Source organism: Sander vitreus, chromosome 7 (assembly GCF_031162955.1).
Source record: "Sander vitreus isolate 19-12246 chromosome 7, sanVit1, whole genome shotgun sequence".
Lineage (NCBI taxonomy): Eukaryota > Metazoa > Chordata > Actinopteri > Perciformes > Percidae > Sander > Sander vitreus.
This window is the reverse complement of record NC_135861.1, coordinates 13,778,113-13,796,943: the sequence shown is the minus strand read 5'-3', so window position 1 is coordinate 13,796,943 and position 18,831 is coordinate 13,778,113. Positions and strand designations below refer to the sequence as shown.

The 18,831-nt window shown below is 40.3% G+C and overlaps 1 protein-coding gene across 10 annotated transcripts in view; it reads left to right on the top strand.

Moving 5' to 3' along the window:
* chl1a (cell adhesion molecule L1-like a) overlaps positions 1 to 15,879 on the top strand; it is a 51,732-nt gene extending 35,853 nt beyond the window's left edge. For 5 of the 10 annotated variants that reach the window (XM_078254736.1, XM_078254738.1, XM_078254737.1 and 2 more), the window contains 8 exons: positions 929 to 1,133; positions 2,108 to 2,230; positions 3,960 to 4,142; positions 9,265 to 9,378; positions 9,696 to 9,857; positions 10,209 to 10,388; positions 11,549 to 11,621; positions 15,558 to 15,879. In XM_078254736.1, the coding sequence (XP_078110862.1) occupies positions 929 to 1,133; positions 2,108 to 2,230; positions 3,960 to 4,142; positions 9,265 to 9,378; positions 9,696 to 9,857; positions 10,209 to 10,388; positions 11,549 to 11,621; positions 15,558 to 15,765 (1,248 nt within the window). In that variant the 3' untranslated portion in view covers positions 15,766 to 15,879. Of the gene's footprint in view, positions 1 to 928; positions 1,134 to 2,107; positions 2,231 to 3,959; positions 4,143 to 9,264; positions 9,379 to 9,695; positions 9,858 to 10,208; positions 10,389 to 11,548; positions 11,622 to 11,814; positions 15,061 to 15,557 lie in introns of those variants that run through there. The other 5 variants (XM_078254739.1, XM_078254741.1, XM_078254740.1 and 2 more) reach the window with 5 other exon arrangements.
* The last annotated feature ends 2,952 nt before the right edge of the window (positions 15,880 to 18,831 follow it).

The window sequence follows — 18,831 nt, the reverse complement described above, 5'->3', positions numbered from 1 at the left end:
TTATAGTAATGAGCACTTAGAGAAAGATTTTTATGTGGTTCACTCAACCCGATTTGTTTTCACTTTCTGTATTTCAACCTCTCTTAATGGCCCTTTTCCAAATGGTGCATCTTTTCTGGTGGAATTATTTTCTCATTAGTTACTGTAACTAAGATAGCCCACCACCTGATGAACTCAACGATCAGATGCTCACAAAGGGCATCTCAGTTTGGCTGTGTGTGTCATCATGGCAAAATGTGGTGCTGGAGACACCTACTGTCACGGGAACTACCACAAAGGCGGTTTTGAGTACTTTGCCAGGTGTTTATATGTCTGTCTGTCTGTGGACGGATTTTGTCATCCCGATAGCGTCACAACCGTGCAAGATGACAGACACACACACACACACACACACATATACACACACACACACACACACACACACACACACATATACACTGTTGCGACTGGTAAAAAGGTACACCTAAATGTGGTAATATGATACAATACCTGTAAAAACAAATGTGCATTTTGGCACATTTTCCCTTAAAGCTATAGTGCGTAGTTTCTGTCGCCCCCATGAGGAATTCTAAGTAATGACAACAACACTGTTGGCGCGTCCACATGAGCCTTCCGTGGTCGCACACGTGCCCCCACCCCTCCTTCACGCAGTTGCAAATAGCCAAGAAGGACACGGAGGATTAAAAAAACATGATGGACTCTGCAGAAGAGGTAATTATCTTCACTCGAGCTTCTACTGAGAAATACAGAGAGAGTTTTGTGGAGCTGATAGTCTTAATTAGTTTTTAAACCAACTCATTTGGCAATGGCTTAAATGTAACACATGTTCATTAACATCAAAAAGTTATGCACTTAAGCTTTAACTTCACTGTGTCACCTGTGTAGGTGTTGTTCCTTATCACCATTATCCATTACTTCCCTCTTGCAGGTTCACTGGTCGAGGAAACGGAGTTTGCTGAATCCCAACAAGATTTTAGATGAGCGCCAGACCCTGTCTTTTCCTGGGAAGAGGACTCATGCCATTGTACCGGGCCTCAAACCTTTCTCTGAGTACAGACTCACTGTCAATGTTTTCAACAAGAAGGGCAATGGGCCCAACAGTGACCCGGTCACCTTCAACACTCCAGAGGGAGGTGAGGTGACGCAAACATACAACACACAACAAATGGGTGCTCCTTTCACACTTAAAAATGATTGTGCTAAATACACAAAAACTATACGCTCAAGCTTGCAGAACAATACAGTAATGACATTTAAAGTGAGTTGGGCAATGAGGCATTTTAACAAAAGCACACATTTAATTTACATTAAAGTCCCTTACAAAAAAAGTTATGTCACCTGGAGGTTTGAGCTTCACTTTGCGTCATACCTTTGTACCTGCAAGTATGATTTGTGGCATCACAACTAGTTTGAAAATCAATCATGGTCTAGTATGCAGCTTACACCAGAGTGATGCAGACACTTGAAAACCTCCAGTGACACTGATAATGGACTTTTCAATGAAGTAGGAGACATTGTGTCCAGTAGTTAAACTCTAGAAATAAAAACAATTTACATATTCCGATATTCTGGATTTTTCAATAAGGTAGAAAGAGTATTTCATTTAAAAAAGTTAACCAGGTAATTGAACTTTTTGTTGAAAAAAACAATATAGACACAAATAATAATTCAAGTATTTTGTATATGTTTCAAAGCATGTCTGAAATAAATTATAGCTACAATACAATGCTATCTTTAAGACCAGGAGATAAAGAAGAAGTTGTCAGAGGTAGTTTTATATGAAAATACTTTATACCAAAGGCTGCTCAATGTTACAATCTTGTGAAATGACAAAGCTGCTTAGAACAGGCAAACTGTCAAATGCTACATGATGTGTTTTTTTATCTGTTCAACAAAAGGGAAAAGAAAACTTAAAGCACAGACGAAATATCAAGAATGAAAATATACTTGACATGAGAGAGAGAGAGAGAAATCTTAACTTATTTGGACATGACTGAAAAAACAACAACACTTTGATTTAATGTTTAACCACCTCCAAATAAATACCAAGCTGCAAAAGAAACATGTCTATACAGTAGGAGCATTAACATTACTGTCATTTTCATAGTTCCTGCGCAATTGCCCATCCTGACTGCCTCCAACGCCCAGAAAGACTCCATTTTGCTAGTATGGGGCCCACCGCTGGAGACAAACGGCATCGTCACTGGTTATCTCCTGCAGTACCACCTCAGTATGTGAACACACAATGTTGTTTGGCTAATTACTCACTGACTTAAACAATGTAGACCTTTGGCCCTATGTGAAGTTTTTCATTAATAGAATTCTCATTGCTGTAGCGCTGTGCTTTTGTCTGTTGTGTGAGGCGCTGTGGGCGAAGTGTGGCTGCAGTGTGTGTAGGTGAGATAAGATCAGGTCGGAGGGGAGGAAGTGCGAAGTGGGTGGATCTGAGATATGACTGTTTATCTTTGAGTCTACAGGTTGAAAACCTGAAAACCTACTACACACACAATCATCTATACTCCTCTCCTCTCCTCTCCTCGCCTCTCTTGTGTTATAATACCAAACACTAGGTTGCACTGTTTAACACTGAACGCTCCACAATGCTCTGCAACAGCCCGATTGTGCAGGCATCTTCACATTGTGGTTTGACAGTTTTCCTTAGTGTTTCTTATCTCGTATCCTCCTGGACTGCAGGTTCTCTTCCAAAAGGATCATTTAAGTCAGTGCTGTTTGTACCCCTTGTCAATTTTTTTTTGGCATTTATCACTCATAAGTATTTTATCTTGCAACAAAACAACAACCCACCTTTATGCTGGAGAATGTTTAGGGTGAACAACTGAGTGAGGGGCTTTCTTTACGCTCTCTCTGTTTTCAAAGCCTACACTCTTGTTGGCTGACATTTCTGAAATCTTTTGTGTAAAATGTGAAGGCAGAGGCAGCCCTCCACCAGCACCCACGGAGTCTGGCCAGCTTTTCAATACACTCTGTCCCCCTCTGCTTTCTGCGTTTCCCATGTCAGATGTCCAACTTTACACATATATTCCCACACAATGCAGTCTGTGTTATTTTGTTGTTGTTGAATTGATTTACCATGTAACTCTAGCATATTTTAAATTTAGTTTTCTGTTAATTCTATGATTCCATTTTATGTCATATTACAGTATATGCACAGTCTGCACACGCAGTTGAGTCATGAATGCGCTGTGTAATTAGTCAATGAATATGTCTGATGGTGTTCACAAACACATGAAATATCCAGTTTTCTGTGCTGCATACAAACATAAATTTTCCGAAGTGGCAGCATGGGCTTGGCACATATTCAGTTCTCACCTGCATTTCAGCATTGGCACAGTAATGGCATGAACGTAGGGGGTTTCAGGAAAAGTGTGTTGCTTTCTTCAGTCTGCACACACTGTACTTTGATCTATAATGCAAGTTTGGTGATATATTATGCTGCTTGTGATTGCTACTCCTCTGGTTTCCTTTTTACTGCTTCTGCCTTATGTTTAATTTTTTTTCTCTCTGTATGCCTTCTGTTTTTTCCACCTGTAATGTAATGTTTTCTTCCTTTTACACCAATGTTTTTTTCTGCGTTTCCTTCATCATATCTACTGTATGTCTTCTTCCCTCTCTCCTCCTCCTCTTCTCACCCTTGCCACTCACCCCCCCCGGTCCTCTTGAGCTCTTTATCTCCCCCTTTCATCTCCTCTACCCCTTTCTTCATAATGTATTCCTCTTCAGCTCACCTGTCACGACATGTATCAGCTACATTTACTTTCTGCATGAGCTAGCATGACATCTCTTCATCTTCCCCACTGCCTCAACCATTAACCATCATTATAGTTGTGTTCCATTAACATACAACGTGAACCAACGGCCATGACGTTTTCTGCGTGTATCCGTCGTAGGCTCACTCATGCCTTGTAAACTGACCTGACATCTTTCTCCTTCCTCTATAGTTAATGAGACCACACTGGAGGTGGTTGATTCCCAGGAGAAGAACATCACTGAGGCTGACACCACCCAGTGGCAGGTTCAGGGCTTAGAGGAGGGCAGACTCTACCGCTTCCACCTCAGTGCCTGCACTCGAGCAGGTTGTGGACCTGCGCTTGCACAGGAGAGCAGCACCGTTGCTCAAGCACGTGAGTGGATGAAATCAGTGTCTCTGTCGTGGTAAGGTGGCTCAAAAGATATAATATGCGTTGGTTTGGGTATGAAAGCTCCACCACCTTTTTAAACATACTACTGACATGGTTTTTGCAATGTTTGCAATAATTTATACGAAGCTGAGGTATTTATAATAATGATTGATTGAACCATAAATTAACTTTATATAGATACAGGAAGTACTAATCAGGCTTTTGAAAACAGTTGTATTATGTCTTCTGTGGCTCTGGAGGACAGTTTATCAAGTCTGAGAAAATAACCCTGATGATGTCATTAGAGTTATCTGGGTTTGGAAACTTAATTTTGTGTTACGTAAAGGCAGTGTGCCATGGAGTTTTTAAAATATTGGATGTTTACAAGGCATGGATGGTCAAATGAAAAGACTCAATTGAACTGCATTGTGGGAATTGTAGGACCAGTGTTTTTGGATCTCTGGCTACACTGAATAAAGTAAGGATTTTTGTTTTCATCTGATGTAAAGAATTGGTCTTTGCATTAGTTCTCTGTTACATAATCCTGCCTCATTGGATTAATTTCACTTGTCAAAACAGTGTTCTTGAAATGATAATAAACTATTTCAATTGCGCCCTTAACACAAAAAAGGCTTAAAAGTGCTTCACAATCAGGAGAGACAATGAGGAAAGAAACAAGTAAATGGTTGAGCAAAAACAAACACAAAGTAACATCACTAATGTAACAATGGAATAAGCACAGCATAACATCAGGATTAGTAAAAGAGTAACTAACTGAAATAACTATATTATCTTTCAAGCTGTTGCTTTAACAATGCTCAGATTGTCTCCCTAATATCCTTGTGAATGCTTTTCCACAGTTAGCATATAAAAAGGTGCATCTCCAGTTTTCATATGACAGTAGCTGTGAACATCTAACAAACCTGCAGCGGAGGATTCAAGTGAACCTGAAGTCGCATAAAACAACAGGGATTCTGCAGTTTAGGCTGGTACTGAGCCATTTAAATCTTTACATAAAAACTAGAGGACTATCTTTTTCACATTTTCTAAAAGATACCGAGAGCCAGTGTAGCCCATCTATAACTGGAGTGCTGTGCTTCTTTATAGTTTTGTTTTGAAGTCTAGCAGCAGAATTGTGAATCATTTTTATCCTCTAAATACCCTTTTAGAGAAGACCAGTGAAAAGTAGCAATATTCTGCTTGAGATGAAAGCATGAATACGCTTTGTGGCATCTTGCTAGCGTAGGAGTGCCTGCAATATTTCTCACATTGTCTGAGATGTTGGCTTATACATAAACTTGATTAGATGAAAGAATGCTATTTTGGCCACACTCTGACACTCTCTGACATGCGATTTAAAGCTTTGTTTGGATTTAAAGAAACAGGCTTAAAGAATGACTTCTGATTCGGTCTGGGGAACCAGAGATTCTTGGAAAGTGCATCACTTTAGCATTGAGGCCTAGTAGGAGTTTTTTGAGCCATCATTTTTTATCTAGTTTTTGTTTGTGAATGTGAGTGAGATAAAGGCATTTTCTTAATTTGGCTTTACTGAAATGTGTGACCATATGTTATCTGCAAAGCTGTGAAAATAGACATTAGACACTATGAAGACCTCACCTAAAGGAGGCATCAAAAGTGAAAAGTATGTGATCAAAGCAGCTTCCCAGTGCTACAACAAAAGAAGTGTTTCTTCCAAATAGCTGTCAAGATGTAAAAATTCCTCCCAGTGATGTATGCACAAAACAAATTTAAAACAACATCAAAAAGACATTTTTGACAGTAATGCCAGTGTTGTGCAACTCGACATTTCGATCCATTGTATCTATGTGCTTTGGTTTGTCCTAAACTCTGACTGGGACTTCTCCAGAATATTGTTTAATTTCAGAAATCTGATGATTTAAAGATAACTTGAGGGAGGTTTGTGGCTGGTACTAATTAGGACCTTACTGTTCAGGGTTTTTAGCAAATGCCTCACTTTTTGCAGCCAAGTACGGTGAATATCACAGGTTGGGACATGTTTTAACAGCTGATCCATTATATAGAGCAATTCTGGGGAACTCCCACTGTTTCTCTGATTATATCAGAAAAATAGGCTCTCAGTGTATACAGTAGTTATGGGCTCTTTATAAATGAACATGGACCTCCAGTTCAGCTTTTCTGCATTTCCTGTCAGTGGCTCTACACAATCTCTTTAGTACTCAAATAGAATTGATCAATCACGGCGATGTTCTGTCACACAGCCCTTTAATGACCTTGACTGTTTATCAGGTTGTTGTTCAGGGTGTCATCCATTTCAGTCATAGGCTCAGTCTCGCTGAGAGAATTAATGAGCTGTTAAGTTCAGAGAACAAAACTGCTGCTCGAGCAGCTCTGATCCTATTCTGAACAGTAAAAAAAAAAACTTTCAGCTTTAAGCCACTACATGCCAATCCCTCTTTGTTAAAACATTAATAGATTAAAGTGAATGTGTCAAATGTAATTACAGCATCATGTTAATAATTCTAATGGGTTTTCTTCTTCTTTTATTTTTCTTTTTGTAGAAGGATAAGACAATCCTGATCCAAATTGGTGCAGTCTGCTGTATGTCTTGCTGTCAGCATATGCATTCTACCACTAGGGTGTGCCAAAGCCAAAAATGTTCAAATTACACACATTGTAACTTTAATTTGTGTCTTAAATCAAAGCAAATGCAGAATAGGTCTGTTTTAGTTTAGCTCTCTATTAACACTTAATTCAGACAACCTGGCTTATACATCGAAAACATTACCTAACACCATTAAGTTTAGCTGCTTTTGGCAGGTGTTTATTTCAGCCCTCACTATAAACGGTGAAAATTTGTGCTAGAATTTCCCGACAGTTCAAAGTTCCTGGAAAACTTCCCCATCCATTACTTGGCAAGCAAGAAAATATGAACGCATGAGACAAATATGTTTCCACTATCTCTAAATGTTTTAATAAAAGTGATTCATTCCTTTCTGGTTTTATATTTCCTTTGAGAGGCTCTGCATCTTGTGGATGTCCAGCCTGAGAGCCATTAGATGCATTGTTTGTAAATGTGGCTGAGTAGAGGCTCGATGGGGAGATAAAATGGTTCTGTTTCAGAGCGCCATCCTCAGGGCATGCTAGTCACAATGCAGCAGAGCAGATTTATGGATGCCAATTACACGGAGCAGGGGCACAATGATTTAGATTCATTGATGGGGAGTGATGGAGTGACACTGAAAAAAAATGAATGCATGTGAGTAAGTGAGCCCAGTCTATGAAGTGCTGCTTTTAGATTTCACCTTTGTGACTGAATAAGCTTTTAATGCTTATCGCCATTTACAACAGTAGCTTTAACATTATCTGGACAAACAGAGTGACACACCAGAACAAAAAACAGCCATAGAGGTATCAGCAGATGTGTGTCCTTGTGTCTATGTTTGAAAGGCTTGTAATGAAAAGAGAGTGGCTGAAGTGAGAGACAGAAAAAAAAACACAGAAGGATGGGGTGAAGCATCTGTGAGAAAGCAGGGAAAACTGATAGAGAACAGCAAATAGCCATAGCAGAAGAGTGTGGCAGACAGAGAACAAATATCTATTTTTCTCCATCGGGTCTCATGAGATAAAGCAAAAGAGATAAAGTGGAATGCAAACATGACAAAAAACAGAGGAGAATATACCTCTTAAGTCACACAAAAATAACCAGCTCCTCCAAAGATTGAATTATTTGCTCCCTGGCGCAGCATTTGAACACCCAAGTTAATATCGCTGACATAGCCTACATGTATTTGCTAATGGATGGAACTTAATGTTTGTTTACTTAGAAACATAATAGTCAAGAGCTGATTTATCTTCCCTGCAGCCAGTTCAGGATTCAGCAATCAGAGCAGAAGAGGGTGTCAGTGTATAGGAGTGTGGATATACCAACTCAGTTTATCAGACTCCAACATTGTGAAAACTAAAAAAAAATCTAACTAAGTGACAAATAATAATCCAAAATCAATAGTTATTTAATAATCACTTGTCTTTATGTGTTAAAGTGCATATATGAATACTGTGTGTGTGTGTGTGTGTGTGTGTGTGTGTGTGTGTGGCTATGTGTCTGTGTGTTTGTTTGTGTTTGTGCCAGGTCTATAAACCTTATAGCTGGCTTTCCATATATCTGTAATCTTCTGCTGTATTTCATTTTCTTTTTATCCTGCTGAAGATTTGTCCCCGACTCCAGCTGTGGCTCCTGTTCAGAGCTGTATGTATCACTGCCTGCTGCAGCCGCTGCAGCTCGCTAACTTAGTAGTGGTAGAGATAGACATGGTTGTAGGTGTGTGTTGGTGTATCTGGCCGTAGCATCAGTAAGGTTTGTCCTTTATACATGTAGTTGTACAGATTTGTCATGATGTGACAATTGCAATTAAAATGTGCAATTCAGATTAGTTATGTAGACCCGAACCCTTGTGCAGTTACGGTGTGTTTAGTTCAGTTGCACTGTTGTTGCGCAGTTACTTCCATTTATCAAGTTTTCCCGGTTGCTCTAACAATCCTGCCTTCATGTAGTCTATAGAGCTCGCTTGTTGCACAATCTAAAGTATTAGATCCGACAGCATTGCAGCAGGAATCTAACATCTGAGGCTTCTTTCATTTCAGGCCACAACTGCTCTCTCTCTTTTCCCAGCTCTATCGCAGGCAATTCTACTCATCCTTCTTTAGGTATATAGCTCACATGTACAGCAAATGATATCCCCGTGATCTCATCTTGATGTACCTTCAACTTTAAACTAACAATGGGATTCGAGACATGGAGTTGTTTCATTCTTTTCTGATATTCGCTCATGGTGGGGGAGGCGTCAGGAAATGCCAGCTTTGCTTAAGAAGGAGAGTGAAGACTAGATGTCACTCCCACCCACGATCTCTATATCTACCCTCTATGAGCCAAAATCCAGCTCCACTCAATTAAGTCTGGGGCCCAGCATTCCCTTTTGAACTGTCATCTTGAAGGGTGTCTGCTAGCTGCACTGTTCTCAAACTGCAGGGGAACCTATTTGCCTCTGCTAATCCTCTTTTCTTGCCTCTCCTTTTCTCTATGCCTGTCTGTGTTTTCCTCTCCTCCTTATTTTCCTCCTCCTCCTATTTTTTCTCTCCTTATCAGTTCCAGCCCTGTTGAACATAAGCTCTTATGTGAGTGACACCTTTGCCAAAATCAGCTGGACTGCCAGAGAAGAGCAGCAGGACTCTGAGCTTTATGTGGCTTATATGAATAACCGTAAGCTACTTTTCCTGTCCCTGTCTTGCTAAACATTAGATAGGAATTTTAGTGTGCATCATGTTTATGTACAACTGAGAAGCTTTTATATAAACATCTAAAATTATATTATAAGCCTAGCATCTACATGGATACTTCATGATGATTGCTTCAAAATGTATGCAGATGTATTTAAAGTTAAATATAGTACAACAAATACATTTCATAACTTAAGAACTATTTATTAATTGGCAATAGCTCATCCTATCTTCTTTTTCGATCGCATGAATGCTAATACAGACTTGCTGCTTGTGCACTCCTTGTGCTTGGCTGTGTAGGTGACGGTAACTGGCGGATTTCAGAGGCTGTAAACACTTCTCAAAGTTTCCACGTAATTGATGGGCTCAAACCTGGGACGGTGTACACCGTGCGCCTCATGGCCAAGAGGCTGCTCGATAACGCTAGTATTTTTGAAGACGTTATCGAGACTCGAGTCAAAGGTGAGAGAAGAGAAAGGCGGCGCAGTCAATAGAGTTTAGTGATTTGAGCTCTGACCTGCCATAACAATACAAGGATATCATTGAAAAATTGATATTGACTGTGGTAAATGTGAGTTTATTTACTTTTCTTGCATCATTTGTTTTTTTCCTATCTAATATTCTTCCAGAAGAGTGTTTTGGCTGAAGGGAATGTGAGTCAAATACGACGTGAGAACATCCTCTCAAACTAGAATCCATCATGTTTTTCTGTTTCCAGTCAAAGATAAAGTTGTATGAGGAGCGCTTGAGGGGACTATCATACTCAAATAGACCAGCGTGTGAAGTAGCTGTTTTTGCTGTTTTTGTTCGCAGGCGCAGCAGGTCAGCGGAGTGACTTTTCGACCCAGGGCTGGTTCATTGGGACCATGTGTGCTGTGGCGCTCCTCACCCTTGTCACACTCATGGCCTGCTTTGTGCGGAGAAACAAAGGTGGCAAGTATGCAGGTACGCTGCCGCCGACCCAGCGACGAGACATGTTCTCCATGGAAAAAGGTCAGTTAGCCTTTGACCAGGGTTGGGCCCCTTGTCGTCTAGCTTCAGGAAGCGAACCAAAATTCAACTCATGACATGTATACATGTAGCCAATATCAGTGTGACTTGGTTATAAGCATTTTAATTATCTCTAAAATCTTTAAACATCACCAGTTTTACAGGACGGCGCTTTGATTTGACTTTTGATAGAATTTTGGTTGACCTCCTGAAAGAATGAAAATGTGCAATGGGCCTCAACCCTGACCCCCCACCACACCAACCCTGTTTGGAAATGATGCATGCCAACCCTGCCAAGCCCCACATTATTAACCCCAAATGAACTGTCCACAAGACGCATGCAGCTACCATAGGCTTAATGCATTGTCAAAAACATTGCTTGGCCCTGTTAGTTTTGCCCTGTACCTCTGATTACATACCTTGTCAAGCCAGACGAGTGGGAACCTGCTGGCTTTGTTCCACACCTCCCCACCCCTCACCTGTGCAGACCTTCCCCTGCACCTTTGTGCTGTCTTGTATCAGAGCCAAATTCATTCTCACATTGGTACCTACCTGTGACGTGTCTCCTCACTCAATTTCTCTCCTCTTAACCTGCTTTCTCGTCTTCTCCCCACCACTCGACCTCTTTGCCTGTAGCTTTTGACATTTGAGTTTTAGCACTGAATTTTTCATCAGCTTCTTTGGATTCCCTCCTTTGCTCATACAACTCTTCTCATGGAACCCTTCTTTTGTCTCTCTTGAAAGCAACTGGTATTTTTAAGGCATATTTACACAAAGAGCTGCTGTGTAGCACTTTGGGCAGACAAACAGAAGAGAGGCTTTCAGTGTGCAGACTTGATGGAATGTTTACACATTCATATTTACTTGTTCTCAAAAGCTTTTCAGTTCTTACTTTTAAATTTCAACTCTTATATACACAAGTGATATTTCAGATCATTTATTGCTGTACATCTATGCATTAATCTTGAGTTTGCTGTTGCTCTTGTTCCCGAGAATCATCTGACAAAAATCACTGAGGTTGATTAAAACTAACAAAGGCGGATGCTACTGTTTCCCTTTGGAAATGTTAAAGACCTGCCACACATAATATGTAATTACACCCATGGATGAAAGTGCTGCTCTTTAACAATGGTACTAAAATGTCTGTCCTGCTCCCCCTGCAGTGAAAGAGAAGGAGGACCTCCACCCTGACGTAGAGTCACAAGGGATGAATGATGACACCTTCTGTGAATACAGGTGAGCTGTACTCCTGCTTTGCAGAGGAGAGCTGCAGTGCCAAAGTGTGCTAAGGAAATTACACTTTTTTTATCTCCTTGAAATGCATTGTGTTGGAGCAATATTAATCTAACAACCATATGTTAAATATATTCTGGCTGAGAAACTCATTTGTCATGTGTCACAGTAATGTTTTTCTCTCCCATCCCAAAAGCAAACCATGCATTCATGGGCTTTACCAGGATCAGCCTAGAAGCCATTGTTCTCATCATTTAATGGGCTAGGTAATCACACGGTGTAGTTACGAGTAGTGGGGAACAAAAACATGTGCTTTGCTCCCCTTTAGTTGGAAATATGTGCTTTTATTTAGTTGTCAGATTCCGATCACAGTGTGTGTGTGAGTCAGCTTGGCTTTAGCTTATTTTGTGTGTTACTGTGTGTACGTCTGCATGTGTATACAGTACATATACTACATATATGAATGAATTAATTAATATTGGCCCACATGGGCGTACAGGACACTACTTACATTACCTTCAGAGGCAAGAGAAAACAAAAAGAAAGCAAGCCAATACATGGTGCTGTGTACACACATTATGTCAGATATAATATAAACTTAACTAATTAAACACACAATGCTTGCATATGTTTATAAAAATGAAATCATAATGAACACGTATTTGTGTAGATACACACAAACACACACACACACACACACACTCTCAGGCTATTGGAAGCAGTCAAAATGATTTTCTCTGGCTGTTTTAAGATAATGTCTGATGTAAAATGTCTGATGTTTAGGACGGACAGACAGACAGACAGACATAAACATCCATCACAAACATAGCCACAAATATGTAATTGTCTAGTCCTGTATTATACCACAACCCAACTGACAAAGGTGAACTTTGACATGTAAGTTTAGTTAATTAAATTACTTACTAACTTTATTGTCCATGTTGTGTTTCCTGGAGTGCTGAAGCTCACACCAAAACAGTACTTTGAGTAGTTGCATGGGCTTTGCTTGAAGTGAATGGTAGGATTGAGCAAAAAGATTGAGGGAAGTGTGACCACACTTTGCAAAACATTTCTTAGACAACAGCTGTAATGATACTAAACATTTTAAGCTCTTATATCAGCTGCCTACTAAACCTATTCACGTTATGTTTTATGTACCTCTAATGTGTCTTACATTCAATGAAATGGGTACAAAGTAAGCATTACAAATGGGTGGAAAAAATGGAGCCTTAAAGCCCGAAGCAGACAGCTGTTGTACTTTATAATAGCTGTTGAATTCCCATTGTTTGCATTGTTTTGCTGCTCAAGTGACAGTTTAGGGAAACTGGCTGAATCCTATTTTGCTTGACAGCACTGCAGCAACTATGTGACAATGGCGTGTTTGTTTGTGCACACGCAACAGAAATCGCCTAAAATAGCCTCTTCTGTCCGCTTTGATTCTGCTCGTCATCATATTATTTAGAACATGATTACTCACAAATGTGTGGTTGCTGCCAATTGCAATCCTGTGATTCTTGCCAAGACTATAATTCTGTTGGACAGAAAATAATGCAGCCCTGTTTATAGATTATATAGCTTAAAGATGTAATAAGTACGTTTTTACTGTCCCATAAATTAAAATGACTATATTTTTGTAAATGGAGAGGGTGTAGATCGATACCAATGTCTCAATGATTGCCGAGCCGATGCTGAAGTGGCTTTCAAACACACTTTAAGTATTTCTGTGAGGTATAACACTGAGGGAAGATCCAGGAAAGCACACACTTCTGCTGTCCAAATTAATTAATATACTTTTGATTGTAGCTCTGATACCAAGTTCACATTGGAGCACATGAGGCAGAAGAAGCTACATGTATGCTAATATGAGTTTGTAAGCTGATGCAGATGTTTGGCTGCAACCTGGTTAGGATGCTTCTCATGGTTGGTTTCATGAGGCTGTTCTGAATACTGTCCCCCCAGAGTGCCCTTAGCCTTACTATGATGTTGTTCTCCTGGCTTAAGAGCTGCATTTAGGGCTCTCTTGTGCTCTTTGAATCTCTGACGGCAATAGACCACCCAATGGTATGTCACGTGTCTGGGGAGCTGACAAGTGGTAATTATGCTTCAAATTATTTCTTTTTGGAGACAGCCCTCTGCCGCCTTGCCCCTCTGTCCACAAGAACAGCAGGTGTCATAGCTTTTAGCCAACAGTGTGATGCAGTTTTGTCCACAGCTAGTTTATCTATAATTTTTATTTTTACCCCTGCTCCTTCTTTTTTCTCATCTTAGCTCTCATCTTCATTTCCATGTGCAATTAGGGAGATGGCAGCAGAGAGGTTTTCCTTTAGACCCATTTAAACTAAAATAAATACAACTTCAGGTGCAAAGAGGGGGGGGGAAGAAATCCTCCTTCCACCTGACGTTTCTGTGCTGCCCCCAAACCAAGTCAGCATGGGTCAATGGCAAGACAAATTGAATTACCTTCTGTCTGGCGATGTGCCTCCAACTCTCACCTGTTTGTGAGGCTCAAGGAAAGCCTTTTCACAGCAACAGCTGAGACTGAGCTCAATCCTCACCAATGTCCTGAATGAGAGCTGGGGCTCAAAAGCCCTCAGCCTTAATTTTATCACTGTATTCAAAGTCACTGTGGGCGTGCTGCGGCGGCTATGGCATTCCACTGCTCTTAGATAACGGCCACTTATCTTCAGCGCGAGAGTCGTCAGAGAAAGAAGGTTTGATAAGAGTTGAAATGCGGACCATATGTGGCTTGCATGGTAAAGGGCCTCATGAAATAGGATAGATAAGATTGGTTATTAAAAATCCCTGTGAAGGAGACCGGATTTGTAATCTTAGCTTGAACCATGTCTCTGCTCTGAAATGCTTCTTAAAATGTTAATCGTGTATTTGACATAGGTGTCAACTACAGTACGGCTCAAATGGCACTATCATACACCAGCCACCTGAGTGTTGTCTCTGAACGCAGACGCTCTGTGTTATGAATACTAAATCGAGAGAGAGAGAGAGAGAGAGAGAGAGAGAGAGAGAGAGAGAGAGAGAGAGAGAGAGAGAGAGAGAGAGAGAGAGAGAGAGAGAAGAGAGAGAGAGAGAGAGAAAGAAACATGGATGGTTTAGAGAATTAGAAAAGAGGACAGGGAGGGAAAATATCCTCAGTGTTTTGAGGTGACCCTGCATCTTATAGTGAGACACCTGCGAGTTGGCCACTTGCCCAGCCTTAAATTGGCATCTAATCTCGTCGCCCCGCATGTGGGCCCCTTGGGAATACCAGGAATGACAGGCTGTTTGTCTGGGATTGCATATGCTCCACCTCTTCCCCCTTTCTCTCTTTTCTCAATCTAAGCCCCCCACCTCCCACACACACACACACACACACACACACACACACACACACACACACACACACACACACACACACACACACACACACACACACACACACACAAAACCTCACACTTGTCTTCTTTCTCACTGCACTCTGGCAATTTCCATTGCTGGTTCTAAAGAGATTTGAAATTGCCTTTGGTCTTGAAGCCTTGGCAATTAGCAATTAGTGAAGTGATTGTAGCAAGCCTTCCCTGCCTCCCTTGTGCTCCCTTTCCTGCTGTACAGCCGCTGCATCCACCCCTGCCTACCACCCGTAGTGATGTATTGAAACCACAAGAACTCGCTTTGTGACTGGGAGCATTTATTTGTGTGTGTGTGTGTGTGTGTGTGTGTGTGTGTGTGCGTGTGTGTGTGTGTGTGTGTGTGTGTGTGTGTGTGTGTGAAGGCTATCATTTAATAGTACTATACAGGCTCTGCATGCTGGTGTTATGTGTGGTTATATGTGATATTGTGTATGTGTGCTTGTGTGTCAGCCTCTTAGTGCCATGATTGTTGCTTGTGAACATATGCAGTGCACCACTGACCCTGACCATCCCTCTCTGTTGTTGTTGATGGCAGTGACAGCGAAGAGAAGCCACTGAAGAGCAGTAGCTTGTGTTCCCTGAATGACGCGTTGGGGGACAGCATCAGCAGAGACAGCCTGGTTGACTATGCCGATGGTGGAAGAGAATTCAGTGAGGATGGTTCATTTATTGGAGAATATTCCGGACACAAGCACGGAGGCTCTGTTAGTGAGGCTAGTGGACCCAGACCAGTCACTGCATAAAACCCACTTCCAGATAAAACAGTCTGCTTCAAATCTTTTCAAGATACTGGTTAAAATGCAGTTTCACTGGCAATAAATATAACTTGAATAGCCAAATATGGGGGAATAAAAATGACTCAAATGGAGCAGATTTAGGGACTGGAAAGGAAAGAATACACCCACCACACACATCAAACCATGTAAGTCTTTGTACATACTGTAAGAGAATGACCTGTACCATTTGAGTTTTTCAAGATTTTATTAATGAAAATAAAGTGTTGTGTAAAATGTTTTTGTATCTATAAGCCATGATCTTAAGCTGTGTATATTGAACAATAAAAATGTCCAGTACAGTATGTATTTTTTTACACAGTGGATGAGACACATGCAGTACAAATACATATGCATGTACATGCCTGTGTTCATTAATTTAACACACAGTGGAATCAATGTCTACTGTAGTCATTTGCTGTACGTTACTGTCTATTTTATGTATATGTTTCTGACTTTTGTTAATATGCATGTTGATATGCAAATGTGTGAAAGTTGATAGTCTGTTTATTATCAAAATGCTAAAGATACATTTTATATCATTAAACCAAACATATTTTGGAACTTTTTTTTTATTGCTTTATCAATCAGGAGACAATAACATAAACATAAGAACATTAACAAAAACAAATAACATAAGAACATAACAAGAACAAATTTAAGTATCAAATTCCTTTGCTGTAATTCGCCCAACCAACTATACCCCTGGTTGGGGGAATTACATCAAGGATATAGAAATTGTTTAGCAAGACGGTTAAAGTGTATTGCTGCATTTATCTCTGGAGTGTGTTGTGTCTTTAATAGTAATGCTGTGATGCTGTATGAAGAGGAATCTGCTGACGCTGATCTCAATTATGAAAAGGTTTATTTCAATCAAAGATTCAGCATCAATTTTACAAGCTTACGAGCTTGGAGGACGACCAACTTGAATTCTTCCAATAAGTCGTTCTGAAGTTCCGCGGTTAACACATGGTATATATTCTGTGCATTGTGTAAACTAAAGTGGGGGTGTGAGTATATGCTTGGAGTAGGGAACTGACCATTTAAGGCCTCTAGACATGGTATAGCTCCTACAAAATATATTCTGTCTTAGGGGGCCCCTTCTAATGTTAACAGTTTCCAAATGTTTCAGCAACAGTAGGGTAAAGTTCATAGGAATTCCCTTATATGGCAAACCTTAAATCAAAGTTGTAAACCTTCAGACACCACATATTTCCCCCCTTCGAGACTAATCAAGTCTCGAAAACAAAAAGAGTAGAATTACAACAAAATAACACTTCTCATTACATCAGGTTCCTTATAATATAACATTTGGAGTGTAAACAGATTGATAGAGTGTAACAAAATGTAATTGATGGAGTGCGAGAGCGAAAAACCTATCTGGCAGCTTTCTTTCCAAATAACCAATAATAATCAATCAATCAAGATAGGAAAAGTCTCTCACGGCCCCTCTGCCCTAGGCGACCACCTTCAGTACTCCAGATCACTTAGAAAATAAATCTTTATCAATTTATGTAGAGATATGGTTTAAGCAAATACGTGTGAAAACCTCAGAAGAAATAAAATCAAAACAATGTCCAAATTCAGGCAGGTCAACCCTTAGGACCATCCAATGGACCTGTCCCTGCCTAGATCCCATATCCCTAAGCGTCAAGAAAAAAAGAAAAACATCTGAGGTTCTCGTATATTCACTTCATGACAGAAAACATCATTCTTCAAACCATTAATGCAAGAATATGATACAAAGTATGTGTTACTCATGCAAACATGTATATATATCAGACAAACACAGGAATGTAGTCCACTACACTGCAGTTTCTCAGCAGTGTTGATTATCAATGCAGTATTGGTGTGATGAAATCTGAACGTTTCCACACCGTCCTAGTTCAGAGTTCTCAGTCCATTCATATTGTCCATATTTGTATCAGTATCCCCTCTGCACATTCTCCCATATGCTCTGGAAGAAAAGAAAACGCCGACCAGTATCGTTTGCAGGACAACACATGAAAATTAAAACATCAAACATCAAATTACACAAAACAAATTAATAATACGAATATGAATATGAATCACATTCCATTTCCCCCCTCTGACTAATAAGAACACTAAATACCCCAACAATATTCAAAGGAATGCTCTTATCCTGATACATCAATCACACCAACAAATTAAATCAAACAAATCGACCAAATCATAAACATCCCTTTTTCTTTTAACACGTATGGATGGTGAGGACCAAATTTATTTTAAGAGCCAATCATTTTGTAGTATAGAATTACTCGCTTTCTAAAAGGACCACACAAAAGTCTCCCTTTACTGTTTGCTTACCAGATAGTGGGTGTAATAAATCTCCTTATGTTTAACACCCCCTCCTTCAACCTCATCTATTACCTACTACTACTACCTAATACATTCCTGTATAAACTAGACAGAGGCTGAAAAGTAACATGACACACAACAACATACTAGCATAAAGCAATGCAGCCACTTTGCCACATTATAAAATTATAACCATGCCGGTGTTAGTCAATACTGAATTCTCAATTGCCCAATGCAAGCATTCATTGAAATTTAGACTGATACTTAAACCAACATCTCAACACATCAGTGTAGACATATTGATCTGTGAAGCATTACCTCATTTTTATTGTTGATGCGTCGATGCGTCGATGCGTCAGAGCAAATCCGGTCTCTCTCTCCCCCCTCCTTCTCAGGTCAATCTGCTGATGTCAACACTCATCTGTGGAGATCTGTACCAACTTGTGACTGTCCTTGTCCTTGATCTCTTTCTGGCCCTGATGACACCCCCCTTTCAGATCTTCTGGGCACCTCTAGAATCCTGGCTCCAGGCTCCTATAAGGGTTCACCGGTCCTCCAGATGACCTTGACTGGCCCCTGTATCCTCTGTAATTTCCTCTAGAATTCCCTCCTGGCCTATTACAACTACGGGCAAAGTGTCCATCCTGTCCACAATTATAACACGCTTGTGGAGATTGCATAAAGTAGGGATCAAATCTTCCTCTTCTTCTCCAATTC